We start from the raw sequence: 27,799 nt of genomic DNA on the forward strand, positions 1-27,799 counted from the left end.
TCATACCAAATAAATAGTCGTTCCATTCCGTGTTTTGATCGGGCTCGCTTGTAAGTCGCAGAAGTGCTTACAAGAGTCTACAAACGATTAACGCTCACGAGCAATTAGCTGACTTGCCTGGCGAGACAAGAAGCGTTCACGAGGCTCAGAGTACTCTAAATTTCTTTTCTGTGACATTTCACCCGAAGAAGAAGAGCGATCGTAGATTCGAGCGACTTTTCGCTCACGTAAAGTGAATTCTTCATTCTGGGTCGTGGAGTAAATACTTCCTCTCGAAATTGAAGAGCGAGACTGTTGCACTCCATGGAGTCAGAATCCGACACAGACTTGAGTGACAACTTGAGTCCACCTTTGCGATTTCGAGCGGTAGTGTCGCTTCACTATCGCTCCCAATGTCACTCGTCACTCGTCTCGAGTGAAGTCGCACTCGAAGAAACTTGGAGAGTACAATCTCTCGAGTCTTGTCTTAACGATACGTACCTGCATACGTACCTGCGCATGCCTAATGCGGCGATGATGCCATTCCAGGTTTCATGTTGATCGTGTCGCTGAAAGTCGGCGACGTGCCCATGATTATACATAACGCTAGCGTTTTACTGCTCATGATGATCCAACTGTCCTTCTACACGTTCGCCGGCGATTGCCTGGAGATGAGAAGCACCGCGCTGTCCTACGCCACTTACGATTGCGACTGGCACGAGCTGCCGGCCAGCACTGCCAGGGACATACGATTCATGCTGATGCGAGCCAATATCCCTCACCAGCTGACGGCCGGGAAATTCGTGGCGATGAACATGATAACGTTCAAGGACATCCTAAAGTCCACGGCCTCGTATCTGTCGGTCCTGCGCGTCATGTTGGACGAGTGAGCTCGCCTGCGTCTAAGTTGTTGAACATTCGCACAATATCATTGCACAGTTAGAACGATTGTTGTCGAGGCCAGGCTCTTCTTCCTTCCGTTACTTCGATGTAAAGCTTACGCTTAAGCTTAACGATCGAGTTGACAGATTAGCTAGCTGGTAACTTAGAATAAAGATCAGTCAAATTACGCACTTAGTGGCAATCTGCTTCTCCGACCTTGTAAGTAAAAGACGATAAAAGGATTTCAGTATTTCCTCAACGAGGACACGCGATACTCGACGGTGCCGTTTCTCCCCTGCGACTTCAGTCACCTGAATCCACATTGATGACAGACCAACCCGCAACGAACGAGAACGCGCGCGCTGTGTCGCGCGATGCATACTTACAGTGCGCCGATTTCGGTCTTGACCGCAACGTAGAGACGTGGTTGCATTATTAATCTCTTCCTGCCTGCTCTATCGTTGCGTTGCCGAATGAAAGAGGCGGGTGGTTGTTGTACCATGTTGCATAAACCGCATAAACGCGAACGCATATGTTCTCACACATACTTCCTTTGGAAACCTTTGGTGCAGCTTTGTCGGAGAAATCTGTAATCGACGGAAGTTCGAGTCGCGCGAGGTGTGTCGTTCTGGGTCACAAAGTGATCGCACAGTCGCGGAAGCACGCCGCATTCCGCTGTGTCGACGTTATTTCCCGGAAAAGGAACGGTTATTCTTCGCGTGAATAAAAGATCAAAGAGAAGCACCCTGTGGCACCCCTCTCGCTCACTCTCACCCCCACCCAATGGGGGTGGCTCGTGAGGTGCCTTTGCTGACCGCGCCGCCTTCGTCATAGCGAGCCCAAAGTTTGGTCGACACGCGGGACCGGATCCTGGGACCAACATCAGATGGGATATATGTAAACCATCGCGCCGCTGAGGAGTGCCTCCTGATACACGTCCTGCGCGTGGTGCGTTTGCGTAACGATAAGGGTTAAGGGTGTGATGGTAATTCAGTCGAGCGTCGGAGCGCCGTTGACGGTCACCTAAGTGACCGTTGGCGCTCGTCCTTGCGCCGTCCTTTCCCGCACGGTGCCTGCGACAGCCGGAATGATTCTGAATCGCTGCAGGGTTCGACCGGACACTTAACTGAAGGTCCCCGGGAAAGGACGCGAAGAAGCGTCGAGGATTTCCGACGATGGTGCAAGCGAGGTACTGGAACGACGACGCTCACCGCGCCTTAGGGGTGTACGAGAAGGTCCTCACGATAATCGGAGTTTGGCCCTTGAGCGTGGGGGAGCTGAAGTCGGTCGCGCGATGCTTCTTAGCCGTGTTGATACAGGTAAGCTAGGTGGAGGTAATTATCCACCTGTGACTAACGGAACGCTCGCGCATAGTTCGTCGTATAGATTGTCGTCTCTGTTCCCACTCCCGTCCGCCATTCCTCTTCACGCATCCCTCCTTGGTCTCTCCGATCATCGGAGCCGATGTGTCCTTTGTGTTCCAAGCGAAGCAGCACCTGCAAGGCTTTACCTTGAAAAGTAACTAGCGACCGGGATCAAGGGAGATCCTCGCGAATTAACGCGATTGTCCCGACGATCAGATCAGTACTATCGGCAGTCTGTCTCTGGAGGCGTACCGGCAGTGTCTCGGTACGGAGGACATGATGGAGGCCTTTCTAATGGACCTCTCGTCTGTCGTCAGCCTCTCCAAGCTCCTCGTCGTCCGGCTGACCTGGAAACACAGTTACGTTCTGGTAAATTCTCTTATCGACGACTGGTCGGTGTCCAGAGACGAGCGGCAGCGCGATGTGATGCTGAGGTACACCAACGTCGGCAGGGTCGTCTCCCTGACGATGTTGTACTTGGCTTACGCGTCAGGTACGTCTTTCCTCTTCATGGCGGTGCCGTTCGACGTGCTGCTGCCTTGGCTGAACATTTCCAAGCCGGAGTATAACGGCACGACCGTGTCGACGTATTTCTTGGCGAGCTACTGCGTGTTCGGCTCGTTGCCCACCATCAGTCATGGCTGTGTGCTGCTACTGCAGGTGGCGCAGATCTTCGTGAACGCCACCTCGCACTGCGGCAATGACGGCTTCTTCTTCGGCTTGGCGATGCACCTGTGCGGCCAATTCGAGGTGCTCGAGATGGACTTTGCCGAGCTCGACGTGAGGAAGCGCGCCTGCCACAGGAAGATGGGCATGTTGATCGGCAGGCATTGCCATCTGATCAGGTTGGCCGACAGTCTCGAGTACGCCTTCAACATGGCGATCTTCGCGCAGACCTTGATGAGCGTGCTGCTACTTTGCGTGGAAGGTACGTCGTGGTCCCGGACGCCTTTCCGTTCGCGTCTTCACTACCTGCCTACCTTCCAGGCATGCAACTGATCATCTCGTTGAAGCTGCACGACAACATCGCGGCGATCAAGCACGTCGTTCTGATCCTGACGATGCTGGTGCAGCTGTACCTCTACTGCTACGCCGGCGACCAGCTGGAGTCCGTCACCGAGAGGCTGTCGTATAGCGCTTACAGCACCGTGTGGTACGAATTCGATGCAAAGCTCATGAGAAACCTGCCGATAGTGATGCTGCGCGGCAGGATACCGCATCAGATCACGGCCGGCAAGTTCCTACCTATGAATGTATTCTCGTTCAAGGAGATCCTGAAAGCCACATGCTCCTACATCTCCGTTCTCAGGGTTATGATAGATGTGTGATACGAAATATAATGCTGGCACACACAACACACGCACACACACGCACACACACACACACACACACACACACACACACACACACACACACACACACACACACACACACACACACACACACACACACACACACATACGCAATCATAAATTACGACTGATGACTGCAGCGCGTGTGTTTTCCCCACCTTCGTCTCTCGTTCGTTCTTACATGTATACACATGTAACCGCGATATCGATAACGTACATTGCCAAATGTTAGATAAGACCGCTAAGATAAGCTCGGATATTTGTACTCACACAGTGACGAAATAAATCGCAGAACGCACAACCTCTTGTGATTTCATCAGCGTGCGAATATGCAAAATTCACGAAGCGCTTGATGTCGCGTTGGTGATCGTTCTTTCGTCGTAACTATTCTCAGTCTCGCACGATGCAATTTGGAGGCCACGAGACACCTTGATAAACTTGTCATCATTTACGTCACGCTGATAAACATCTCATTATCATCTACAATTTATATCGGGGTAACAATATATCTCAAGAAAATTGCTCGCTGTTTCGCTCACCATTCGCGCAATATCTCAGTATTGTGAGAAATCCTTCTATTGATATTAATGCCGCATCTTTCTACAATTACTCGTCGGAATTGCCCCTCGTGCGTAAGGCCTCTCCTTTTTTACGTGCGCTAGCTTATCTTGCATATCTAAGCGACGTACTAATCCCCTCGTCGATAAGAAGCGAAACGGCAGGTTCCGGCAGATCGCTCATCTCTTCTGTCGCGACTGTAATCTATTATTTATCAGCAAACAGAGCCTCCTCCACACACGCTGATGAATTATTATCGCAAGCATCAGCGAGTAACGTGAATGAGTATGTCGGGTCTCGCCGTAAAACCGTATTATTTGTACGAATACAAAGTTACGCCGAGCAGGATACTATACTGGCGTACTCGCGGAGCCAACCGCGTGAGTCCAGGACATGAATAATAGAGCTGAAAAAAAATCCAGCTGCTTGCTTACCGCGAAGGGTTGCAGCAAGTTTCGCGAGCTTGGCGTCCCTACTGGCGGCAAATCGGATATCGAGCGACGCGAAGAAGGACTATAATCTCGGCAAGACGGAGGGAAGGTCGGCGGACTCGTCGCGCTGAAACAGCGCGACATTGAGACGACGAAGGGACCAGCGCGAAAGTACGAGGTCACCGAGGGGGTGAACTTTGAAAATGGACTCGAACGCGCAGTGGAACGACGCAGCCGACGCAACCCACTTTCTGACCTTCTACAAGAATCTCCTCGGTATAGTCGGGATCTGGGTGTTGGACGAGAAGAGCGTCTTCTCGAGGACTCGATGGTTCGTATCGACGATGGTGGAAGTAAGTTACTCCTTTAAGTACGGCCGAAGCGTATCCGAATGCCCGCGCGCTGCTCGTCTACGTGTCTCGAGTCCGTAATCTCCGCGTGATGCGGGGCCTTCGTGTTTAACGAGAGAGAGATAGCGAGGCTCGCGGATTAGAGGGCGAGCAAATGAAGACGCAACCTTCGTTGCTCTAGCAGATAATGAACAATAAATTCATCAGAGAGTCGGAGCGCGTTGACTTGCGCGAGTTACCGGTCTTACGTGTTATGTGCGACCGCGCAACACGCGCGGTTGATTCGTGTAACAAGCACACTGATAGAAAAATATAGTTGAATTAACTATAATCTCACTATATTTTACAGTACATTTTGGCGTCAAGCAGATTTTTATAGTTCGTGGAACCTGCAAAATATAGTAGAATAAACACAAATATATAGTCAATGATTGTCTTAAATAATTGTTTAGTTACTCTTACCACATATATGGTAATTTCTCATTCACAAATATAGTGAGATTTGATATTCATATAGTTACATCTGTCATCATTTAGCAAATATTCTGGTAATATTGACTATATAAAAGAGTTACTTTATCTAGCATTTTATATTTGTATCCATACAATAATTTTAGTTTAACTTACTATATATAATATACTATATATAATACTTACTATATATATATATATATATTATATACTATATATAATACTAATACTATAGTAAGTATTATATACTATATATAATACTTACTATATACAATAACTTACTATATATAATATAATTCTTAGTAAAAATATTGTACGGTTGGTTATACTATGCCTATATATCGTAATTATTACCGATATTATGGTAATACTTACCACAAATATAATATTTCGGACTATAATTTAGTTACTATATCATTATAGTTCCAAATATCATATATTTTTCTCTCAGTGCAGCATCATACACCTACACGTGACGCGTCAATCGAGTCTTTTTATGAGATACGCACGCACACATACACATCTTCTTCCATATCTAATGAGGGAAGCTATGCGCGCTGCATATTGAAACTGTTTCAACAGATATATCCTGGTTTACGGTGAGAGTGAAAATTTATGTAGCGTACGCGTCTCTCGCGTACTCGACCCGCCCCGAAGACATTTCGCTACATTTCTTAATATCCGAATATACGTATAGCTATACTTTGTACACATCAGGTCGTACACAGCGGTCGAATAAAAGTGTCAAGTTAGCACGAAGTGCTAACACGGAACCGGAATGATGTTTCCTCTGAATTTTTGAATTGGCGAACCAGATGAGCACGGCGGTCACATTGTCGCTGGAAGTGATTCGACACTGCAAGGGCCACGAGGACGCCTTGAACGCCTTTCTGACCGGTTCATCGTCGATAGTCAGCATATCGAAGCTGTTGCTGCATCGCGTGAATTGGAGGTACAAGTTGCTGCTGGTGGAGGCTGTCGTTCACGACTGGACCTCCGTGAAGGATCCGTACTCGCGCGACATCATGCTGAAGTACGCGCGCATAGGTAGATTCGGCGCGCTGGTATTCCTGTACCTCGGCTTGGCGTCCTTGGTGTACTTCGCCTCGGTCCTCGTGTTCTCCAACGTCCACCTGCCGTGGATCTCCGAGTGGCTGATGCATAATCGCACCGGCGAGCGGAAACTGGCCCTAGCGGCCTACTGCGTGTTCGGGAAGTATCTATCTTCCGCTTACGTTCTCATCGGAGCGCTGCAGCTGCTGCAGGTCTTCGTCGACTGCATGTCGCACTGCGGCAACGACGGGTTCTTCTTCGATCTCACGATGCACGTGTGTGGCCAACTCGAGATCCTCAGGACGAGCTTCACCGAGATGAACGGCGACGAGATCCTCTTGCGCGACAAGCTCGACGCGTTGTTGAAGAGACACCGCCAGCTCATCTGTTTGGCGTATTACCTGGAGAAGGCGTTCAACATGGTCATCCTGGCGCAGGTCTTGATGAGCGTCATTCTCGTGTGCGTCGAAGGTAAGCTCCAGCGCTTCGCGCGAATCCTTCGACGAGATCGACTAATCCTCCTGCTCGCGTCTTTTAGGTTTCCAATTGATCCTCATGCTCACGATCAACGACGTCTTCAGCGCGGCCAAACACGTGCTTTTCATGGCCGTGTTGTTGGTGCAACTTTTCCTCTACTGCTTCGCGGGACAGACGTTGGAGCTGCAATCCGAGGGGCTCGCCTATGCGATCTATGAGTCAAGGTGGTACAGTTTTGACGTAAACGTGATAAAGGATCTGTCATTTGTGATTCTCCGGGCGAGCAAACCTCATCAGTTGACCGCGGGCAAGTTTCTGGCGATAAATTTCATGAGTTTCAAGGAGATTCTCAAAGCTTCCGCCTCGTATCTGTCGGTATTAAGAGTGATGTTAGAAACGTGAGAGCGTGCAAATTATTCTCGAGTTCACGACATCTCATGACGTTGCCTCAAACAGCTTTGAGCGCTTTATCTTCAGACGCAGCACTTGTAACTAATTCACGCGCATTTTTCTGTAAATTATTGGAAATAAAAGTATGTAATGTGGCAGAAAGTGTCGAAATCACTTTGACTTCTCTTGCGTCTTTGGCTACACTAGAAGTATCGATATCGCAGTACAATTTCGGCCGGAGGGAAACAATGAGGGTAAGTACAGTATCAAATTGACGATGATCTCTGGCGCTAGGGTGAATGTACGCGAACTAACGACGAATTCGACGGACTCGCGAAATTCAACGCTGCTTTTGCGCGACGAGGGCGATCGTGGATGTTAACGGAAGAGTGTAAAGACACGTACGTCTCTTCTCGCGTTTGTCTTACCGGGGGCTAGAGGAGCTCCCGCGCAGGGTAATAAAACATGAGTTTGTAATAAGCTAATGCCGCGCACTTGAGAGCTGCTTCTGTCTCAACGGTAATAACGTTTCCGACGAAAGCGATCGCAAATCGATGTTAAATTGGCAAAAGCGGAAATTTCTCCCGTAACGACTGAGCGAAGTAGTTCCGAGTGCGCAGCCATCGGAGTTTTTCCGCACGCTGGAATGCCGGACGGACGTTGGAACAATGACATCGCCTATGTCTTTTCCATCCACAGGATATTCCTGGAAATATTCGGTGTGTGGCCGTTGCAGAAGAAGACGGTGTTCACGAAGGTACGATGCAGCGTGTCGTTGCTCGCACAGGTACGTTAATGCGAAGTGAAGGTAGTACGGCGAGGTACGGCGAAGGAGAATCGAAGTTTCCAAAGTGCTTTCGCGAAAACAGTTTCGTTGAACGGTACGCTTTTGACCGGAAGAAAGCAACGTCTCCTTTGGACCTCGCTTTTCCGATAAATTCTGAGAAATGCGAGAAGGAGCGATGACCTTCTCATCCCGTTATTTTTTTGATCTCTTATCAAATGAGCCTCCGCACGTGCACACTAATTTCTAAGACAGGGGGATCCTCCCTTAGATCATGATATTATCCTTCCTGATGATGGACTTCACCATGACCAGTCACGACGCCGACGCGAGCATAGAGTCTATATTGTATTTCGTGTCCGTGGTACTTGGAGTCATAAAATTCATATCCATCGTTTACAACCAAAGAAAGATAGGCATGAACATCAACGCCGCTATCGACGATTGGTTGTCCGCCAAAGGTGACGAGAAAACTTGGAAGATCATGAAGAAACATGCGTCTCGAGCGAGAATACTCACCCTCGCGTTGCTGTACTCGGCCATAGGATGTTTCTCTAGTTACATACTAGCCATTGTGATGATAAATCTGAAACAGATCTTTTTCACGGAGCCCAATTCAATAGACGGTAAATTATTATTATTTATTTGCTCGGTAAAACTCCTGTAAACTAAACGGGAGTCTTACCGTTGTTTGTTTTTATTATATGATATCAAGATAAAACTACTATTCGTTTATTGTGACAACACGGATCTTGAGTTAAATCTGACTTAATTGCACACACTTGATAAGAAAAGCTTAATACAACGATACATTAATAATGTTACTTCCTCTTACCGTTTTACGCAGCTAACGTAACGGATTGGATGCTTCTGGTTCCATCCGGTTCGCTGGGTAACTCAATCACCGGATTGCAATACTTAGTGATCCTCATTGTTCAGATTTTACAAACGAGTACGCTGTGTGTTATTCAATGCACCGTGGACAGCTTCTTCTTCAATCTCACGGTGCATCTTGCCGGTCAGCTCGAAGTGCTCAAAGAGAAATTCAAACGCTTCGCGGACGAGCCGTACAGCATAGCGAGTTGTCGAAGCAGATTCGTCGGCTTGATTAACAGACACAGCGAGCTGATGGAATATTATCAGAACTTGGAGGATACCTTCCACTTTCTCATCTTGTGTGAACTTACGATGGTTACGATTATGCTCGCGCTGTTAGGTATAGTCTACGACGTCTAACGTTTTCTTTCGCACGAACAACGAGACCGCGCATCAAGTTGTTGAAGTAATTTAATTGCTTGGTCAGAAAGAGGGAAAGAGAGAATTCGGACAATTTCGATTACTCGCACATTGCACGTTGAATGCTACTCGCGCGCGGTTGTTAAAGTGACACCTTTGCTTGCAGGATTACGTCTGAACTTGTGCCTGAGCGAGAACAATCAGGTGGAATTCGCAAAAAGCGCCTCGGTGCTGAACTACTTCCTCATGGTGTCGCTTGTGTTCACCTACGCTGGTGACTTCTTGCAGCGGGAAAGCGAGAGTATATTCCACGCGTTATACGCGACTTCCTGGTTCACGCTTCCTCTAGCGTTGATGAAGGACCTGCACTTCACGATGATGAGGTCGAGTATTCCGTTCCGTCTTACCGGCGGCAAGTTTTTCTACGTCAATCGCGAGACAATGATGTACATCCTCAAGACAGCGACTTCGTACATCTCGGTTTTGCGAATAGCCTTGAGGGATTAACGCGATTGACAAGACTGTTTCGCGCGCGAGTACACACAGTAAGACTGAAAACGTGCGGAGAACTTTGCCCGAGAACCTCAACACGGAGTGTAGATATGAAGTGTTATGTAAAATGCGCGAATACGGTTTGATTAAAATATTCGGATTGATGAAAATATTCTTGATATATTTTGTAATTGTCGCAGCAGATCTGATATTTTCTTGATGAGCGAGCGTTGGCTCGAAAGGAAAAAACAAAGGTGAGCAACACCGGCAACATTGTTGATGCATTGTCGAGGCAAATTGCTATTTCAACAATTTTCTAAAATATTTCAGAACTCGAGATTATTTAGAAAACATCTCCCAATTCTTTCTTATGTTTTCACCAGGTCGAATGAATTCTGTTGTTCCTCGCGTATAATATTAATTCCATCACGATTGACGATTTGTCTGTTACGTTCACAAAAAGGATGTCTCATTCGGAAGAGTTTTTCTTATCGATGCTACGTAAAAGAATATTTCAATAAGAAATAACATATCGTAGAAAGTGTTTTCATCAATGTCACATTTTCTTCATAATCACATTCTTCCTCCAGCTTCTCGAAGAAAAGCGAGATAGCAATTCCGGGGCATAGCTCGGCTCTAGTGGTGGATCTTTTATTTATCGAAAAGCGGGATACATAAAGTCTGCAGGTCCATTATTTCGAGAATTAATACCGTCGAGAACGACGTCGAGCCGCTGGTAGCTGTATTATTTGTGCAAATACAGATACAAACGCGGGCTATATTCCTTCTTAAGGAAAATCGCGGGAATTGAAGAAATGAATAATAAAACGGAAAGATCCAGCTGTTTCTTGGCTGCCGCAAGGGGTTGCTTTAAGTATCGCGGGAACACCTGCGTCTGCGACAAATCGGATATCGAACGATGTGCTCATAGAGGAGCGAAGGCCAAGGGTTATTGCTATTTTCGAGGAGGAGTGAATCGAGGTGAGAATTCGTCGTTACATTTGGGGGAGGGAATAAAATAACACGTAAGAGACTCGAGACTCACGAGAGCTTCTCAAGTGCTCCAAAATGGAGTCGTCCGTGAAATGGAACGCTGACACCGCACAAGTTTTAACGTTTTACAAAAATGTGCTTGGTATACTTGGACTTTGGGTGTTGGACGAGCACAATTTTTTCTCGAGGATTCGGTGGCTCATGTCAACGATGGTGGAGGTAAGTCGCGCTTTCGAGCATTGCCCAAGTACTTCATTCAAGACTCAGTTGTTGCCTTCAAATTTTTTTCTGTTGCGTCTTGACCTCATAAAGTTAACTTTTACCTTACGTACGTTGCATTGTCTTAAAAAGAAAAATCGCGAATCTAATCGAGAAGAACTAATCTCATATAAATTAAATTTAATAGTGTGGATACGATAGATACGAGGGCAGTCTGAAAAGTTGTCGGCCTAACAATGAAAGAAAATCTTTTTTGCCGTGAAATATGTTTTATTTTTCAATATAATCTCCTGAAACTTCAATACATTTATTCCAACGTTTTTCCAATAATTCAATACCATCATTAAAGTGTGATACCGGAAGGTTCTTTCCGCTCTGGTGTATAGGTGGTGGATCCAAATTTCATCAACAGTTATGAAACGACGCTTGAAATCCATTTTATTTTGCGTAAAACGATCCAAACACGCTTGAGAAAAATACGCATTCGAATGCATTTTTGGTCAATTGTTAGCGGCACCCATCTTGCACAAAGCTTTTTCAACTACGGTGCTACTACTCGAATGATTTGACAGATCAAATAAAATTTTACATTGGTTTATATCAGGGATGCCACTTTCCAGTACAGTTATAGTTTGACAGTTTCTAATGCCATGTACGTGTCAGGTCGAGAACTTTTCAAACTGCCTACATATGAAATGTTTGTACGAAAGCAATGTATTCATTTTTATTTTCTCCAACCAGATGAGCACGATGATTAGTTTGTCACTAGAGGTCATCCGACATTGCAAGGACTACGAGGACGTCCTGAACGCCTTCCTGTCGGCGTTCTCGTCGGTGATCAGCATTTCGAAGCTGCTCTTGCATCGCCTGAATTGGAGGCACAAGCTGATCCTGGTGGAGTCCATCGTTCACGATTGGACCTTCGTGAAGGACGCGTCCTCGCGTGACATCATGCTGAAGTACGCGCGTAAAGGTCGGCTCGGCGCCATGGTGTTCCTCTCCCTCGGCTGCGCCTCCTGTGTGTTCCTCTTCTCCTCGCTTTTGCTCAGCGATATAAAGATGCCATGGGACGACGAGGAAGAGCAGATTTACAACAAAACGCACGAGAAGAAATTACTCTTGGCTGCGTACTGTGTCTTCAGCACATACACGTCCTTCGCTTACGGCTTGGTCGAGATCCTGCAGTCGCTGCAGATCTTCGTCAACTGCATCTCGCAATGCGGGAACGACGGCTTCTTCTTCACCCTCACAATGCACACGTGCGGACAATTCGAAGTTCTCAGGATGGACTTCGCGGCAGTAAGCTGTGAGGGGTTGCTTTACCGCGCCCAGCTCGACAACTTGTTGAAGAGGCATCATCGTCTCATACGCATGGCACACCATCTGAAAGGAGCATTTGATACGGTCATCCTAGCGTAGGTTTCCATGAGCATGTTGCTCTTGTGCGTCGAAGGTGAATTTCACTTTATGTAAAATTATCTAAAGGGAGGTGGAACTTTTTGCTCAACTTCAACTCACCCTGCTGTGATTACGTTCACTGTCGTTTCGTGGAATTTCCAGGATTTCAATTGCTCCTCGCGCTCGCGACAAGCGAGACATTCGCCGCCATGAAACATGTACTTTATATCGTCATACTGTTGGTGCAACTCTTCATCTACTGCTTCGCCGGACAGACACTGGAATTCCAATCGGAAGGGCTTGCTTACGCTATCTATGAGTCACCGTGGTACTGCTTCGACGTGGGCGTGATGAAGAGTCTACCACTAATGATCCTTCGAGCGACTAACCCACATCAGTTGACCGCGGGTAAATTTCTAGTGATAAATTTTATGAGCTTTAAGGAGATCCTGAAGACTTCCGCCTCATATCTGTCCGTAATGAGGATAATACTGGAGACATGAATGGAGGTATTCTTTGAGAGAGAGAGAGAGAGAGAGAGAGAAAAATATAATTGGTATATATATTAGCTCTCTTTATATGTTTACTTGTACCGTTTTATTATCTATATTTATTATCTATACGAGTCACATCATGTTCAGTGACGATTAAATAAATTCTTGACTTTGGCTCGCGAGGAAAGTATAACATTCATATTGTAATGTAGACACATTGTAGCATATCTACGAAAATTATAATTTTTACAAAATATTGGGTGAGTGCAAAAGTTCGTGCGGAGTTTCAATAGATGGAGTTATAAGCGTCGTAAAGTGTTGTCATTAATACTTCCATCTACATATTATATAACGTTGGAAAGGTGACATCTTCAGCTGTTATTAAAAAAAAAATCATTTGTTTTCATACAAACTGCTTCGAGAAATATCACTTTAAAAATGAGTATCGATAAGGTGCATTTACGGCATGTTATGCTTTACGAGTTTCGGAAGGGAATAAACGTTGCCGCAGCCGTAAAAAACATTCAGGATGTTTATCAGGATGAAGCACCAGCTAAACGAACTGTGGAAAAATGGTTTGCTAAATTTCGGCGCGGAGAATTTAACCTTGAAGACGAGCCACGCTCTGGTCGACCTTCTGACATTGATGACGATGTTTTGCGTACTTTAGTGCTCAATAATCCGCGAATTTCAACAGAAGAAGTTGCTACAGCACTAAACGTTGACCGATCAACCGCTTTTCGGCGTTTAAAAAAGATGGGATTCGATTTGAAGCTCGATATATGGGTGCCCCATTTGCTGACCGAGAAGAACAAAATCAAGCGAATTTCTGCAGCCGTTTCTTTACTCGGGCGGCTCAATAACGAGTCGTTTTTAGATCGACTAGTGACGGGCGATGAGAAATGGGTCCTCTACAACAATGTTCAGCGCAAACGGACATGGAAACAATCAGGTGAGCATGGTGACGCAATGCCAAAGGCCAGTTTGCACCCGATGAAGGTGATGCTCTCTGTTTGGTGGGATTGCAAGGGCATAATCTATTTCGAGCTTCTCCCCGCTGGCGAAACGATTGATTCGGACAAGTACTGTCGCCAATTAACCAATCTGAATCGAGAAATAAAAGAGAAACGCCCGATTTTGTCAAATCGCAAGGGAGTCGTCTTTCATCACGACAACGCCAGACCACACGTTTCGAAAAAGACGCTGCGCAAACTGAAGAGCCTGAAATGGGATGTCTTAACGCATCCACCGTATTCTCCTGATATCGCACCATCAATACATATTTAGTATATCTGTGATATTTAGAATTTTCTCCGCTTTCCGCTACGTTGTGCTTGAGACGCTGTTATATACAAATAGATGTTACGTTATACCGGTTCGTAATCGCATGCGTGTAAGACGCGCAGCGACGACGCAGGCTTGAACATCGAAAATTGTGCACGATTGTGCAGTTACACAACATTATGGCAAATAATGGACGGTTCGGCAAATTTGTCTTGCCACTTATCTTACTACCCCGAAGAACGAGCAACAAAGAAAGGTAAGTCCGCGCGTTGATCACAGTAATGCTCATCGAAATGGTAGCGAGACGCGGATGGCGAGCGAATCGAGCGGCGTTCAGTCACGAATGACCCCGCCATTTTTCAAGACCGAACCCGGTCGTTATCGAACATGAAGGAAACATGGAACAGCGATATGGACTACGGCTTCTCGGTGATAAGAACGATAATGTGGATACTCGGTGTGTGGCCGTTGGAGCAAAACGAATTGGTTTGCACAGTCCGCTGGTTCACGATATTCATCGTGGAGGTGAGACAAGGACACATTAATATCCTTGTATTTAATCGCCAATTTTTACAATTCTCCTTTTTAACCGTGAATCCGACTCAAGCGATAAAAGCTCAAGCCGCGCCAGCTTTGGCGCGATCGGTTCGAGGTATCTGAGAAATTCTTAGCTTCTGAAGAAGCCTTTAAAGTCTCTAAATCGAAATTCGCCTACGCGAGCTTCGCATTGAAAAACGCGAGATTTGCATATCTGTCGGCACGATGAAAAACATGCGGTCGTAGCGTATTCATCTATAAAACAGTTGAACCTTTGCTAACGTATAGTCTCTCACAATGCTCAACCTGCTGATAGAGCCTTTCAAGAGCTGCGGCGATTCCAAAGACGCTCTCGAGGTCTGTCTTATAATAGAGACCGGCTTACACGCGTGGACGAACATGATTTTCGGGCGTGTGTATATGAAAAAGATCGCCAGCAACGTGATCTCCGCGATCGACGATTGGTCTTCGCCATCCATGACGAGAGAGTCTTATCTGATAATGACAGGGTACGCACGAGTAGGCCGAATAATCACTATGTCCCAAGTGATGATCGGATTCGTAGCCGCTTCCTTGTACTTCATCGCCATTATCATCGGAAATAATCAACAGGTTGTGTCAGAAATTCTGTCTGTTATCGTGCAATAGCAGTTAGATAAAAAGAAGCTTCGTTATATATTATAATACCAATATATGATATATAACGTATGATACATGACAAACCTAACGATAAGAATAATATTTGAGTAAATTGAGTAATTTACATTGTAAAATAATTAATCAAATCAAATTGTTACTCTTTCTCGAACATACATATATTTTTTTCTAAAAAGACACCAGTCGAGATCTCAATTTATTCAAGTCAAGCTGACTTCCTTTTTCAAGCGTACAGCGCAGTAAAATTGTATAACGTATATATCGAGTATCACGTTTCAACAGGTCGTGATTATCGATCATGAGAATGTGACCCTGTGGACTTTCGTCTTTCCGTCGACGTGTTTGTACAAAGGAATCTCGTACACCACATACAAGGCGCTTTACGCCATGCAAATGGTACAGGCGTTTCTACTGTTCATAGCGGAGTGCGCGAGCGATAGTTTTTTCTTTAGCATCACCATGCACCTCTGCGGTCAGCTAGAGCTGTTGAGGATTCGCTTCGCTGAGATCGCGGGAAAAATCGACGAGAAGAACCGTTGTGGGAATTCATTCGGGCCGTGGATCAAACGGCATTGTCAATTGATAACTCTGGCTAAAAATATCGAGGACTCCTTCAATATCAATATCCTGCTCCGTTTGGGGATAACCACGATTGTCATTGCGGTCTCAGGTACGCGTCAGGTCGCAGTAAAATCTCGAGTAAAATCCATCGCGTAAGAGTGAAGAAGGAACGACATACGCATGTCCGCCATTCATTCGCCGCTTTTCCTCAGGAATGCGTATTATGATGTCCCTCAAGCATCAGGACTACACGGACGTGCTAAAAAGCATGATGTTTATTCAATACTTCATTGTGCAGTCCTTCCTGTTCACGCACGCCGGCGATACCCTGCAGAGCCAAAGTGAATCGATCGTTACAGCGATATACAGCACAACGTGGCACGAATTACCGCCCACGACGATGAAGGACCTGGCGCTCATTATGATGAGAACGAGGATCCCTCTCCGACTGAGCGCTGGAAAATTTTTTTACATCACGAGAAGCACCATCACGGATATCCTGACTACAGCCTTGACGTACATATCATTTTTACAGGCGATGGAAGAGTAAACGCGAACCGTCACGTATGACTGCGACTTGTGTGTACAAAGAAGAGACTGAGGCGGAATACAATTATATTTTAGTATCTTGAGAAATCCAGTATTTTTTACCGTATCTTTGAACATAAGTACGTTCTTTCATCCAACCAAATTTGTCTAATTAGAGAAATTATCAGTATATATATATATATATATATATATATATATATATACATCGCAGAATTGTGCAATTCGCAGAAATTATGGAATACAAAAATGTACGACTACGACTTTTGTTTTGGCACAAAACATTATTATTTTCACGCGGTTCACGTTATCGTGAGGTATTGATTAAACGAGAAACATGTCTCAGCTGATCCGTGCAAATTGTGCACGCTCAATACCGATTGTTGATTGATTAAACACCATATGTATATATTCTTCATTTTTATATTGAACCCAAAAAGCATGAAAGTGGTCATCTTAAGTACTTACACTTCCAAATTTATAAATAAATTTGGAGGTAACGCGGTTCTGCAAAAAAAATGTGCTATTGACCGCCGGAGCAACGTGCGAAGCAAACGGACACGGTGCTACCATCCATGGGGAAATACAGGAAGAAAAATATAAAATGCGTTCCAGCCACGTTGCTATCGGCGCGACTCGAAACGAAGCGAGAACTTCTACCGGGAGAGTATATCCATCGGTTATACAGTACATAAAACTTTTACTTTTGCGACGGTCTCTCGCTTTACATGCAGAGACGCATCGTCCGCGTCGAGTCTCGCGAAGCGGGAAAATTCCGAGAGAAAATGACGCACTACTTTGGAAATTGATCAGTTACACGCGTATTGCAAATTCTGCTTACCGTCGCGGTATTTCTTCTCTAGACGCGCCGAACAATGTTTCGAGGGGAACATCGGGGGTAAGCGGATCATAATACAGTATGATCGGGCAATTTGCCAATTCGCTTCAGCGACGTCTTTAAACATGCATAGCGCGATGCGCGACTAGCTGAGCTGCGCGTTCTCGAGAATCGATAGTATTTCAGAAGAAGAAATGACTAGTAGAGTGATGGCTGAGAAGAGATGCGCGTAAACACGAGCGTTGTGGCACACACAACGCGGCTAATGAAGAGAGTATTAAAGCTTAATTATCCTATCGAGAGCTATCCATTAAAGATGTATATCTGTGCGATCAGCTTGGTATCACGCTTTGTGACGCGCTTCAAGAATGGCGCGCTGGCATCAAGATGTTGCTTACGCACTGGCGAGCTACAAGATCTTGGCGTGGCCTTTGGGTGCTTGGCCGATTGATGATGATGCGTTTTACTCGAGGATACGTTGGTCATTTGCAATGATCAGCGAGGTGAGAAGCTCAGAAAGATATTTTCTCAGAGTTTAACAGAGTAATCACGTGTATCGTGCTTTTTAAAAATTTAATTCAACTTAATCTTCACCTTCAACGAATTAAATTTAACGTTAATCTTCAGCGAATCTTAAATTTAATTTCTGTTTGGGAATTTATCTGTCGACGAGTGATTCTTGTTTATTAAATCGAGTATCTTTCTTTAATTTGCGGTGTTTAAAGATCCTAAACGAAAGATTTTTGATTGAACACATGAATGATCAAGCAACATTTCAGTTCTTGCTGGTGACGTCGCTCGCGATAGAAATCTACTTCACCTGCGAGAACTCTCAAGAGGATCCCATCGACACGTACGTGGTGATCGCGAGCGCGATGCTCGTGCTGGTGAAACTCTCCCTGCTGCGGATGCGGCGATCAACGCTCTCGATCAGCCTGTCCTGCGCCATTCAGGATTGGTGCGAAGTCAAGGATCCGAGATCACGCGAGATCATGATGCAACACGCGCGCACAGCCCGAACGATCTCGCTCTCGCTGTTTTACTCCGGATTCTTCGCTTTTATGCTCTACATGTTGCGACTGTTGCCCTTTTTAAACACGACTGACGAGAGAACATATTACCTTCCGACGTTTTGCCTCCTCGAGACCGCCTCCAACGTCAAGTACGTCATCGTTACGTTCTACCAGGTGATCCAGCTGTTCATCACTTACGCCGGCAATTGCTGCACGGAGGGGATTTTCGTCGGTATCACGCTGCATCTGTGCGGCCAATTTGAGCTTCTGATGATCAACTTCCGGCGGATCGGCCGGCACGTAGCCAAGTGCAGGGGAGGCAGCATTGTCGAGGAACTCGTGGCTCGGCATCGACATCTGTTAAGACTCACGGAGACTATCGAGGACTCTTATAATATGATTATCTTGACTCAGATCTTCACCAGTGCGATTTTGATATGCGTGACGGGTAAGTTCGCGAATCTATATTCCTGTCTGTCTGTTACGTGTGCGCGGAGAGATACGTACATTGTTTAATTTCTTTGGAGAATTACCATGTTAATTTATAGTACGTGTGTGTCCATTTAAATTAAATTAAATGGATACAAAAGATCACTATTAGTGATTGTCCTCGCGAGGAGGTGAATTCTTGTGCATATATCGGTGAAAAATCAAGTCCATAGTGCTTTTGTTAAGGCTTTCTGTCAATTTTTGCGATTCATAATTAGTCAGTTAAACTTTCACTTTTAATTTTGAGATATTCTCTAAAAGATACTTTTATTTACAGTCTGTAAAGTAAGAGCGTGTACGGGTTAATGTGTAGAAAAATTTATTTTTAATGATTTTTAAGTACATGGATTTGTTGCACTCCATGAGAAGAAAAACGCTATACCATTAATAATGAGTCCAGTCACCACCGGCATTGATAATTGCCTGGCATCTCCGAGGCTACTTTCCACTATAGTCTGTAAAGTAAGAGCGTATACGGGTTAATGTGTAGAAAAATTTATTTTTAATGATTTTTAAGTACACGGATTTGTTGTACTCCATGAGAAGAAAAACGCTATACCATTAATAATGAGTCCAGTCACCACCTGTGCATTGCCTGTGGTGTATCTCCGAGGCATACTTTCCACTAAGTTGACTGCGTATTCGTTCGGTAAAGACCTCCAAATGACGACGAATTTGTCGTGTCAGCTGCTTCAAAGTGCACACTCTTTTTCCTCGAAGCTTGTGCTTGAGATATGCCTCACAATACGGCTCATAAAAAAACTAGGACGATATTTGAAGCCAACTGCCATTTATGCCGTACACGCTCTTGCTTTACAGGCCAAATAATATTAGAAAAGTTAAACATACAAAAAATAATCCATTTTTTCCATCTCATCTATGTATGATGTATAATACTTACGCATAATATTTTACCGTAGTAGCATTTTAGGATCACAATGGCGCGGAGAACAGTCCGGGAATAAAGTGTATTGATTTAAGGCTTCGCACTCATCGAATCCTCGCATATTAAGGACACAATCATGATGGTGAAGAGCGTAGTAGTGATGATCGTCATGTTGCTGCAATCCTTTCTGTATTCGTACGCGGGCGATAATTTGAGAGATCAGAGCGAGGCCCTGTCATTTGCCGTTTATGACAGCAACTGGTGCGATTTTCCGTCCAATGATGTGAGAGATCTGGCGTTCATCATGGTAAAAACGAACATACCGATTCGCCTGACCGCCGGGAAATTCTTCTATGTCACACGTGCTACTTTCACCGATATCCTGAAGACTTCAGTATCTTACTTGTCCGCTTTGCGCGTTATGATTGAAAAGCAAACGACAACCAGCTAATGACAAATATGTTTCTCTCACGTCACGTCCTGTTTGTGACGAAATTTTAGCCAGCTCGCGATCATAACTTATCTAATCTAAACATAGAAAACTTATATATATATATATATATATATATATATATATATTCGTGCGTAAAAGAAACTTTTAAAAATTAAGAATATCTATAGATATGTATAAATATATAGTTGATTTACAAGGTACGTGCAACTTGCAGCTTTTAGTCTTTCACGGTAAAAGAAATTGATCATATGCGACTGGTATTCGAGATGGTATTAAAATTGCCACGTAAAAGCCACATCGAGAGAATAGTATTAAGAATCAGATCAAACGAATGTAGAATTTTACACAATTTACACGTAGGGAAAAGAGCGGACGAATGGACGAATTAAATCTACAACAGCAGCGGTACCAAATTGCCGAACTAAAAACACCGAGTCACACTTTAAAAAGTCACACATTCGTAACGGCAGAAAAACGCAACGTTCTCCTGCCGTTTACGACAAAAAAATACATAACGTCCTAATAGGTGTGCAATCGAAAAGGAGGATGCTTCCGTGGACGACAATTTCGAAGGTATCATATAGCCACATGGATCGTTACTCCGGACAATTTCGCGTAAAAGCGAATACTTTTCTACTTGCAAGCGCACTTTGCGGTAATGCGTGCATCAAGAGTGTAAAGGCCGTTTGATGAGCGGAGACTTTGAGCTGAATAAAAAATGACTCGCCGCGACGAAGTAGCGAGCACACACCATTGGTTATTGGCGACAGTTACCGTCATTACCTCGAAACAATGACTAGCAGCCGACGGCAAAGGGACATCGCGTACGCGACGACCCCTTTCAAATTGTTAACGTGGCTCAATGGGGTTTGGCCACTTGAAACTTCTACCGTTAACTCGTTAATAAGATGCATCTTAGCCACTTGTTGCATGGTACGCATCCTTCGAGTTCCACCTTGATGTGACCATCCTTGCGCTTCGTAACCGAGAACTTAGATCGAATGTCTCGTCTCGATACTGCGACGTTTTAGACTAAGTTTCCGCCTCATCCCCGAGCACTGAACGACTCGTTATAATTGACAACGCAGAAATCGGTGAAACGGTTTCGCGGGTGATAATAAAATCGCGATCGTGAATGAACGTAGTTGTGAGTCATCGAAAATTAGGTGTTATCATGGGGTTCATGGTTCATTGTATCTACTGATAGTTCTGGCATAGGAGTGACACAACTATTTCTGAAAAATTCGAGGTACAGTGTGCCATGTACGTCACCCAGTTCGCGTAATGTTGACGACAACGATTAGAATTTCGTTTCGGCCGACCGCGCACCGCGCGAAACGAAGTAGACGTACGACTCACGAATTCTCGTTAATATATTGTCCTTTGTGCCAATATCTTACTATTCACTCATATCGACAGAGTGCAGTAGTGATGTTGCCTTCCATCGAGCTGCAAATGGGATGCAACAACGCGGAGCAAAACGTGGACAGCTTCATGTGCATCTGTTGCGCATTGCTCTCCATAGTGAAGACCGTGTGTTTCCGCGTCTACGCGGACAACCTGAGCGTCGCTTACAACGCCGCGATAGACGATTACCTGACGATCAAGGATCCGGAACAGCGTAAGCTCATGAGGAGATTCGCTTTTATCGGCAGAACGCTCTCCTGCTTCATGGTGTGCTTCGCTTACTTCGCCTGCGTGGTCTACACGCTGATCCCACTTCTGAGGGACGAGCCTGCTAGTCAGCTCAACGCGACGAACGAGGACACTGTATTGGAGTACACGATACCGTCGAGATGCACCTTCGAGTACTTCCACGCCCCGACGAGCATGTACAAAATTATCACCCTCTCCGAATCTTTGATGATGGTACTCACGTGCACTTGCAACCACGGTAATACCTGTTTGATGTCTTAACTTATCTGCATGCAATGTGCGAGGTTCATTTTATCATATAGATAACATATACAAGCACAAAGTGTCATATAAAGTCGTGTGCAGAATCGTATAAAATTATATAAAATCATGCAATTCTTACGCGCTATCATTTAGAAGCGACATAAGCTAACGAATCAGCGCGGAATTGTGTATTTGAACGTGACGCGCGCTGACGAAATTGTGCAAAGAGTCCATCGATGCGTTTCCTGCTTGCTGTAAAGGTAACGACTCCATGTTCCTCAACATCACGCTGCACGTGTGCGGTCAGGTGAAAATTCTGAAGGCCGACTTCGTCGACATTGACGTTACAAATCCGCATGTACACAGTCGCTTGAACGCACTGATAGAGCGACACGGTCATCTGGTGAGGTTGGGTAACAAGCTCGCCGACACGATCAGTTTCATATTGCTGACGCAATTATTTATCACCTGCATACTCTTGTGCATAATGGGTGAATATCACATCACTCATAACGATCTCTCGAGAACCTAAGTATGCCTCATCGCGGAATATCCTTGCAGGATTCCAATTCGTCTTGGCGTTGAAGCAGAAGGACGTAGTTATGCTGGCGAAAAGCTGCATGGTGCTCACTTCCTTTCTGATGCAAATTAGCGTCTACAGTTTCGTCGGGGATTACTTCAAGGCTCAGATGGAAGAAGTCGGGTTGTTTCTTTATCAGAGCGCTTGGTACGGCCTCCCGACGAAGCTGACGAGAATCCTGGCGTTCATCATCATGCGTTCCCAATCTCCCGTCAAACTGCAAGCTGGAAATTTCATCGTGGTAAATCTCGCAACCTATATGAGCATCCTAAAGACCTCCATTTCGTACCTGTCTGTACTTCGCGTAATGGTGGACACGTAGATTGTAACACGAGCACAACAGAGGGGAGGAGGAAATCATATAAATCGATGAGCTCGGAGTTGTGTCCAATGAAACGGGAATTTGCGGGAAACAAGAGTTTATATAATATAGTGTTATTTTAATAAAATCTCTAATTATAGTCGCAACGCAGCCGTCTATTCGTGCTAGATCAACAGATTCTTCTCGCACAGCAGAGTGCAAACGTATGTACACTTAGAAAGCAGGAGATAAAAAATACGTCGATGTGTCTTTGTTCCGATAAATAAAACCTTTCAATACAGAGCCACATGTGCTTTATGTGAGAAATACTGTTTTCTCCCAGTGTCTTTCGATATTCTCCATTCAGCGCTTCTGTAACAATTGTTTTTGCCGTCTCTTCGAGAGGGAGAATCATTTTGCAATTTTGCGAAGCATTGAACGTTGAAACCTGATAAGACTCACACAACATATCCGAGACAAAGCCGTAACAGAAGTAATATCAAAATTGCGGAGCCGAAGAAAGCGTCGCACAAACGATTGACGCATAAACGATTAATTAAAACACTTCAATCAATTGTAAGCAAATAACGTATTGTAGCAAATATCACTTCACTGTCTTCTGTTATCTTCAACAGAGGAAAGCAACATTTTCTCTTGCTACTCGTGCGCAAGACGAACGTACTGCGGCCGTCAGAGAGGGAGGGAACAAGGGAGGGAGGGAAATGTCAATTTAGAAAACGTGGTTACGTAGCTTGCTCCGAGCATTTTGACATAAGAGAGCACTTTTCTGCGTTTTGCAACAACGAGCGCGCAAAGAACGACTGATAAGCGGGCATATATCGCCAGATGAATAAAAAATGAGTAGCAATATTTGCGCCGCGTCGATGTAACGAACGGATCACCGGTTGTTGGCGACAGTTACCGTTATTACCTCGACCCGATGACTAGCAGGCGATGGGAAAAGGACATCGCTTACGCGATGACCCCCTTCAAATTGTTAACATGGCCCAACGGAGTTTGGCCACTTGAAACTTACACGACTTACTCGCTAATACGATGTATCTTAGCTACTTTTTGCATGGTACTCATCCTACGAGTTGCATCTTGATGATTCTTGACGTGCGCTTCGTAACCGAGAACTTGGATCGAATGTCTCGCCTCGATACCGCGACGTTTTAGACAAAGTTTCAGTGTCGCGACGACATTGTCGAGTGTTTAAGCCTCCTCCCCGAGCATTGAATGACTCGTTAATTGACAACGCAAAAATTGGGGGAAACGGTTTCGCTGGTGGTAATAAAATTGCGATTAAAAGGATCGTAAATAAACGTAGTCGTAAGTCATCGAAAATTAGGTGTTATCGTTGGGTTCATGGTTTACCGTATCTATCTACCGATAGTTCTTGCTTAGGGGTAGCGTAACGATTTCTGAGAAATTCAAGGTATAGCCTGCCGTGTATGTCACCCAGTTCGCGTTATGTTGACGACGACAACGATTAGAATTTCATTTCGGCCGTTTGGCGATGTGCACAGCACCGCGCGAGAAGCGAAGTAGACGTACGACTCATGAATTCTCGTTAATATACCTTTGCTTCAACAACTTACCATTCACGCATATCGACAGAGTGCAGTAGTAATCTTGCCTTCCATCGAGCTCCAAATGGGATGCACCGACGCGGAGCTAAACGTAGACAGCCTCATGTTCATCTGTTGCGGACTGGTCTCCATAGTGAAGACCGTGTGTTTCCGCGTCTACGCGGACAAGCTGAGCGACACTTACAATGCCGCGATAGACGATTATCTGACGATCGAGAATCCGGAACAGCGTAAGCTCATGAGGAGATTCGCTTTTATCGGCAGAACGCTCTCCTGCTCCATGGTGTGCTTCGCTTACTTCGCCTGCGTAGTTTATACGCTGATACCACTTCTGGGGGACGAGCCGACTAGTCAGTTCAACGCGACGGACGAGGACACGGTGTTGGAGTACACGATACCGTCGAGATGCACCTTGGAGTACTTCCACGCCCCGACGAGCATGTACAAAATTATCACCCTCTCCGAATCTTTGATGATGGCACTCACGTGCACTTGCAACCACGGTAATACCTGTTTGATGTCTCAACATCTGCATGCAATATACGAAGTTTATTTTATCATATAGATAACATGTACTAGCAAAAAGTGTCATGTAAAGTCACGTAAAGTCATGTGCAGGATCGTATAAAATTATATAAAATCATGCAATTCTTATCATTTAGAAGCGATGACATAAACGTACAGATCAGCGTAAAATTGTATATTTGAACCCAATGCTGACGAAATTGTGCAGAGAGTCTATCGATGTGTTTCCCGCTTGTCAAGGTAACGACTCCTTGTTCCTCAACATCACGCTGCACGTGTGCGGTCAGGTGAAAATTCTGAAGGCCGACTTCGTCGACATTGACGTTACAAATCCGCATGTTCGCAGTCGCTTGAACGCGCTGATACAGCGACACGGTCATCTGGTGAGGTTGGGCAAGAAGCTCGCCGACACGATCAGTTTCGCTTTGCTGGCGCAATTATTTATTACCAGCATACTCTTGTGCATAATGGGTGAATATCACATCACTCATAACGGTCCCTCGAGAACCTGAAAGTGTGCCGCATCGCGGAATATCCTTGCAGGATTCCAATTCATCTTGGCGTTGAAGCGGAACGACGCAGTTATGCTGGCGAAAAGCTGCGTGGTGCTCACTTCCTTTCTGATGCAAATTAGTGTCTACAGTTTCGTCGGGGATTACTTCAAGACCCAGATGGAGGAAGTCGGTTTGTTTCTTTACCAGAGCGCTTGGTACGGCCTCCCGACGAAGCTGACGAGAAACCTGACGTTCATCATCATGCGTTCCCAATCCCCCGTCAAGCTGCAAGCTGGAAATTTCATCGTGGTAAATCTCGCAACCTATATGAGCATCCTAAAGACCTCCATTTCGTACCTGTCTGTACTTCGCGTAATGGTGGACACGTAGATCGTAACATTAGCACAACGCAGGAGAGAAGAAAGAAAATCTACTAGAGCAAAATCATATAAATCTGTCAGCTCGGAGTCGCGACTGATGAAACGGGAAACTGCGGATAGCAAGAGTTTATATAGTACAACGTTATTTTAATAAAATCTCTAATTGTAGTCGCAACGCAGCCGTCTATTCGTGCCAAATCAACTTCTCGCATAGCAGAGTGCAAACGTATGTACACTTAGAAAGCAGAAGATAAAAAATACGTCGATGTGTCTTTGTTCCGATAAATAAAACCTTTCAATACAGAGCCGCATGTGCTTTATGTGAGAAATACTGTTTTCTCCTAGTGTCTTTCGATATTCTCCCCTCAGCGCTTCTGTAACAATTGTTTTTGCCGTCTCTTCGAGAGGGAGAATCATTTTGCAATTTTGCGAAGCATTGAACGTTGAAACCTGATAAGACTCACGCAACATATCCGAGATAAAGCCGTAACAGAAGTAATATCAAAATTGCGGAGCTGAGGAAAAAATTAATATTTTTTTATTTCGCTAGCACACGATAGATAGACATGTTTCGAATATGTAATTAGATGCTGAAGTCGATCGATCGACTTTTTTATATAAAAAAAGTTTTTTCTCTGATTTCAGGAGATGCTATATAGCGTCTCGTTATTATTATTGTAATTTTTATTATTATTAAATGTCTCCTAATTTTTTTTATATTTTCAAGAGCGGAGCCTATATTTTAAGTAGCATTTTAAGGAAGGTGTTGCATTTATTCTCCCTCCTTCTCGTAGTCTTTTCAAAAGTAAAGATATGTTGCGTCTAAAAAAAATTGCACAATTTGACATATCTTACGGCATAAAATAAGTTTCTTCGTAAATTTCATGAAATATCGTTTTCTTGCAAATAAAATATTCTTAACGTAAAATCATCGATATTTATGACGATTTTTCAAATATAATTTTTAAATGCCTTAAAATATTAAAAAAGTAGTTCGTTTTTTATTTCCTTAATTCAAACGAGTTAGCGGCAAGTTCGTAGATTAATTATTTTACTTACGTTTTAGTCCCAGTCTACCGTATTTCGAGATTTTATAGGAACCGTGAAACGGCGCGCGCCTAAACACGTCACGTTATTTTTTGTATATTTGCTACATTATTATTCATATAACGCTATAAAAATTCATTCTTATCAATAAAATATATATTATTATTTCTATCAAGTTTGAAATCAATCGTCTGCTTAGTTTCCGAAAAAAAATTCGCGAAAATAGCTTATTTTTCTGGCCTACAGACAGAATTGCCTCCTTAATCGGCATTTCTGCTAAGGAGAAAAGAGGGAAGCGCGATACATGGCTATTAGAGCGAGCGAGACACCTATAGGGACAGCGCGGTGTTTCTATAGCTGTCTCACTCATATTGCCTGCATTCAAGCGTAGAGTGAGTGAGACAGCTATTGGGGACACCATTAACCGTACCACGTCTGGTAATGCTTTCTCTCTCGATCGTGCGACGTGCGATAAGGATGCAACATCGGAACGTCTCCCACCACTGCTCCTTCTTCGCTTCTCTCGCACTGCACTGTACAGTACGTCCATATGCGTATGCGTATATGCCTGTCATCGCTTTCGATTGTTTTACAGGCGTATACGACATCGCCGAGGGACACCATACGACCATACCTGCCTCTGAGTGTACGCGATGACTCCCTTCAAATTGCTAATGTGGCCGATAGGCGCTTGGCCGCTTCAAGATTATAATACGTCTGTTCGCTAATACGATTCATAGTGGTTATTTGTGGCATGGTACGCATCTTTTGAGACATCGATATTCCTCGATAC

At 44.8% G+C, this 27,799-nt stretch overlaps 9 protein-coding genes across 12 annotated transcripts; 8 read left to right on the forward strand and 1 right to left on the reverse strand.

Moving 5' to 3' along the window:
• The first annotated feature begins 496 nt into the window (after positions 1-496).
• LOC105183765 (odorant receptor 2a) lies at positions 497-882 on the forward strand. The gene has a single exon (XM_025303649.1). The coding sequence runs from the start codon at positions 534-536 to the stop codon at positions 867-869; it is 336 nt and encodes a 111-aa protein (XP_025159434.1). The 5' UTR covers positions 497-533; the 3' UTR covers positions 870-882.
• Positions 883-2,496: 1,614 nt separating this feature from the next.
• On the forward strand, positions 2,497-3,599 carry LOC105183770 (odorant receptor 22c-like). Its single transcript, XM_019841628.2, has 2 exons — positions 2,497-3,153; positions 3,213-3,599. Exons 1-2 carry the CDS (start codon positions 2,502-2,504, stop codon positions 3,551-3,553), a joined length of 993 nt encoding a protein of 330 aa, XP_019697187.2. The 5' UTR covers positions 2,497-2,501; the 3' UTR covers positions 3,554-3,599.
• Positions 3,600-4,614: 1,015 nt separating this feature from the next.
• Positions 4,615-7,396, forward strand: LOC105183776 (odorant receptor 22c-like). Its single transcript, XM_011142132.3, has 3 exons — positions 4,615-4,919; positions 6,203-6,911; positions 6,979-7,396. The coding sequence occupies exons 1-3, from the start codon at positions 4,770-4,772 to the stop codon at positions 7,317-7,319; spliced, it is 1,200 nt and encodes a 399-aa protein (XP_011140434.1). The 5' UTR covers positions 4,615-4,769; the 3' UTR covers positions 7,320-7,396.
• Positions 7,397-8,348: 952 nt separating this feature from the next.
• LOC105183784 (uncharacterized) lies at positions 8,349-11,222 on the forward strand. The gene is made up of 3 exons (XM_025303639.1): positions 8,349-8,717; positions 8,939-9,307; positions 9,494-11,222. Exons 1-3 carry the CDS (start codon positions 8,366-8,368, stop codon positions 9,832-9,834), a joined length of 1,062 nt encoding a protein of 353 aa, XP_025159424.1. The 5' UTR covers positions 8,349-8,365; the 3' UTR covers positions 9,835-11,222.
• A 439-nt stretch (positions 11,223-11,661) lies between these two features.
• On the reverse strand, positions 11,662-18,417 carry LOC112589632 (uncharacterized). 4 transcript variants are annotated; one of them, XM_025303648.1, is made up of 3 exons: positions 18,204-18,417; positions 12,550-12,707; positions 11,662-12,414 (listed from the first exon to the last, which is right to left on the reverse strand). In XM_025303648.1, the coding sequence occupies exons 2-3, from the start codon at positions 12,628-12,630 to the stop codon at positions 12,145-12,147; spliced, it is 351 nt and encodes a 116-aa protein (XP_025159433.1). In that variant the 5' UTR covers positions 12,631-12,707; positions 18,204-18,417; the 3' UTR covers positions 11,662-12,144. The 4 variants fall into 4 exon arrangements, with proteins under 4 accessions (XP_025159433.1, XP_025159432.1, XP_025159430.1 ...); XM_025303647.1 differs by having other exon boundaries at positions 12,550-12,845; XM_025303645.1 differs by having other exon boundaries at positions 18,167-18,324.
• Positions 12,639-13,178, forward strand: LOC105183803 (odorant receptor 47a). The gene has a single exon (XM_025303650.1). It carries the CDS (start codon positions 12,639-12,641, stop codon positions 12,930-12,932), a length of 294 nt encoding a protein of 97 aa, XP_025159435.1. The 3' UTR covers positions 12,933-13,178.
• LOC112589627 (uncharacterized) lies at positions 14,595-15,392 on the forward strand. Its single transcript, XM_025303617.1, has 2 exons — positions 14,595-14,732; positions 15,033-15,392. Exons 1-2 carry the CDS (start codon positions 14,595-14,597, stop codon positions 15,390-15,392), a joined length of 498 nt encoding a protein of 165 aa, XP_025159402.1.
• On the forward strand, positions 15,585-16,678 carry LOC105183807 (odorant receptor coreceptor). Its single transcript, XM_025303643.1, has 2 exons — positions 15,585-16,071; positions 16,175-16,678. Exons 1-2 carry the CDS (start codon positions 15,789-15,791, stop codon positions 16,510-16,512), a joined length of 621 nt encoding a protein of 206 aa, XP_025159428.1. The 5' UTR covers positions 15,585-15,788; the 3' UTR covers positions 16,513-16,678.
• Positions 18,418-20,371: 1,954 nt separating the features above from the next.
• On the forward strand, positions 20,372-26,264 carry LOC105183814 (odorant receptor 13a). The gene is made up of 7 exons (XM_025303633.1): positions 20,372-21,121; positions 21,608-22,082; positions 22,348-22,578; positions 22,649-22,908; positions 24,589-25,063; positions 25,326-25,556; positions 25,629-26,264. The coding sequence occupies exons 1-7, from the start codon at positions 20,981-20,983 to the stop codon at positions 25,967-25,969; spliced, it is 2,154 nt and encodes a 717-aa protein (XP_025159418.1). The 5' UTR covers positions 20,372-20,980; the 3' UTR covers positions 25,970-26,264.
• Positions 26,265-27,799: the final 1,535 nt, after the last annotated feature.

The sequence above is a fragment of the Harpegnathos saltator genome, unplaced genomic scaffold (assembly GCF_003227715.2).
Source record: "Harpegnathos saltator strain DR-91 unplaced genomic scaffold, Hsal_v8.6 scaffold56, whole genome shotgun sequence".
NCBI lineage: Eukaryota > Metazoa > Arthropoda > Insecta > Hymenoptera > Formicidae > Harpegnathos > Harpegnathos saltator.

Coding starts and splice junctions, on each gene's coding strand:
- LOC105183765 (XM_025303649.1), top strand. CDS start 534: ATGTTGATCGTGTCGCTGAAAGTCGGCGACGTGCCCATGATTATACAT.
- LOC105183770 (XM_019841628.2), top strand. CDS start 2,502: ATGATGGAGGCCTTTCTAATGGACCTCTCGTCTGTCGTCAGCCTCTCC. Junction 3,154..3,212: donor GCTGCTACTTTGCGTGGAAG/GTACGTCGTGGT, acceptor CCTACCTTCCAG/GCATGCAACTGATCATCTCG.
- LOC105183776 (XM_011142132.3), top strand. CDS start 4,770: ATGGACTCGAACGCGCAGTGGAACGACGCAGCCGACGCAACCCACTTT. Junction 4,920..6,202: donor TCGTATCGACGATGGTGGAA/GTAAGTTACTCC, acceptor TTGGCGAACCAG/ATGAGCACGGCGGTCACATT. Junction 6,912..6,978: donor CATTCTCGTGTGCGTCGAAG/GTAAGCTCCAGC, acceptor CGCGTCTTTTAG/GTTTCCAATTGATCCTCATG.
- LOC105183784 (XM_025303639.1), top strand. CDS start 8,366: ATGATATTATCCTTCCTGATGATGGACTTCACCATGACCAGTCACGAC. Junction 8,718..8,938: donor GGAGCCCAATTCAATAGACG/GTAAATTATTAT, acceptor CGTTTTACGCAG/CTAACGTAACGGATTGGATG. Junction 9,308..9,493: donor GATTATGCTCGCGCTGTTAG/GTATAGTCTACG, acceptor CTTTGCTTGCAG/GATTACGTCTGAACTTGTGC.
- LOC112589632 (XM_025303648.1), bottom strand. CDS start 12,630: ATGTCTCGCTTGTCGCGAGCGCGAGGAGCAATTGAAATCCTGGAAATT. Junction 12,415..12,549: donor GTGAACGTAATCACAGCAGG/GTGAGTTGAAGT, acceptor TGCTCCTTTCAG/ATGGTGTGCCATGCGTATGA.
- LOC105183803 (XM_025303650.1), top strand. CDS start 12,639: ATGAAACATGTACTTTATATCGTCATACTGTTGGTGCAACTCTTCATC.
- LOC112589627 (XM_025303617.1), top strand. CDS start 14,595: ATGAAGGAAACATGGAACAGCGATATGGACTACGGCTTCTCGGTGATA. Junction 14,733..15,032: donor TCACGATATTCATCGTGGAG/GTGAGACAAGGA, acceptor GCTAACGTATAG/TCTCTCACAATGCTCAACCT.
- LOC105183807 (XM_025303643.1), top strand. CDS start 15,789: ATGCAAATGGTACAGGCGTTTCTACTGTTCATAGCGGAGTGCGCGAGC. Junction 16,072..16,174: donor GATTGTCATTGCGGTCTCAG/GTACGCGTCAGG, acceptor GCTTTTCCTCAG/GAATGCGTATTATGATGTCC.
- LOC105183814 (XM_025303633.1), top strand. CDS start 20,981: ATGACTAGCAGCCGACGGCAAAGGGACATCGCGTACGCGACGACCCCT. Junction 22,579..22,648: donor CATACTCTTGTGCATAATGG/GTGAATATCACA, acceptor ATATCCTTGCAG/GATTCCAATTCGTCTTGGCG. Junction 25,557..25,628: donor CATACTCTTGTGCATAATGG/GTGAATATCACA, acceptor ATATCCTTGCAG/GATTCCAATTCATCTTGGCG.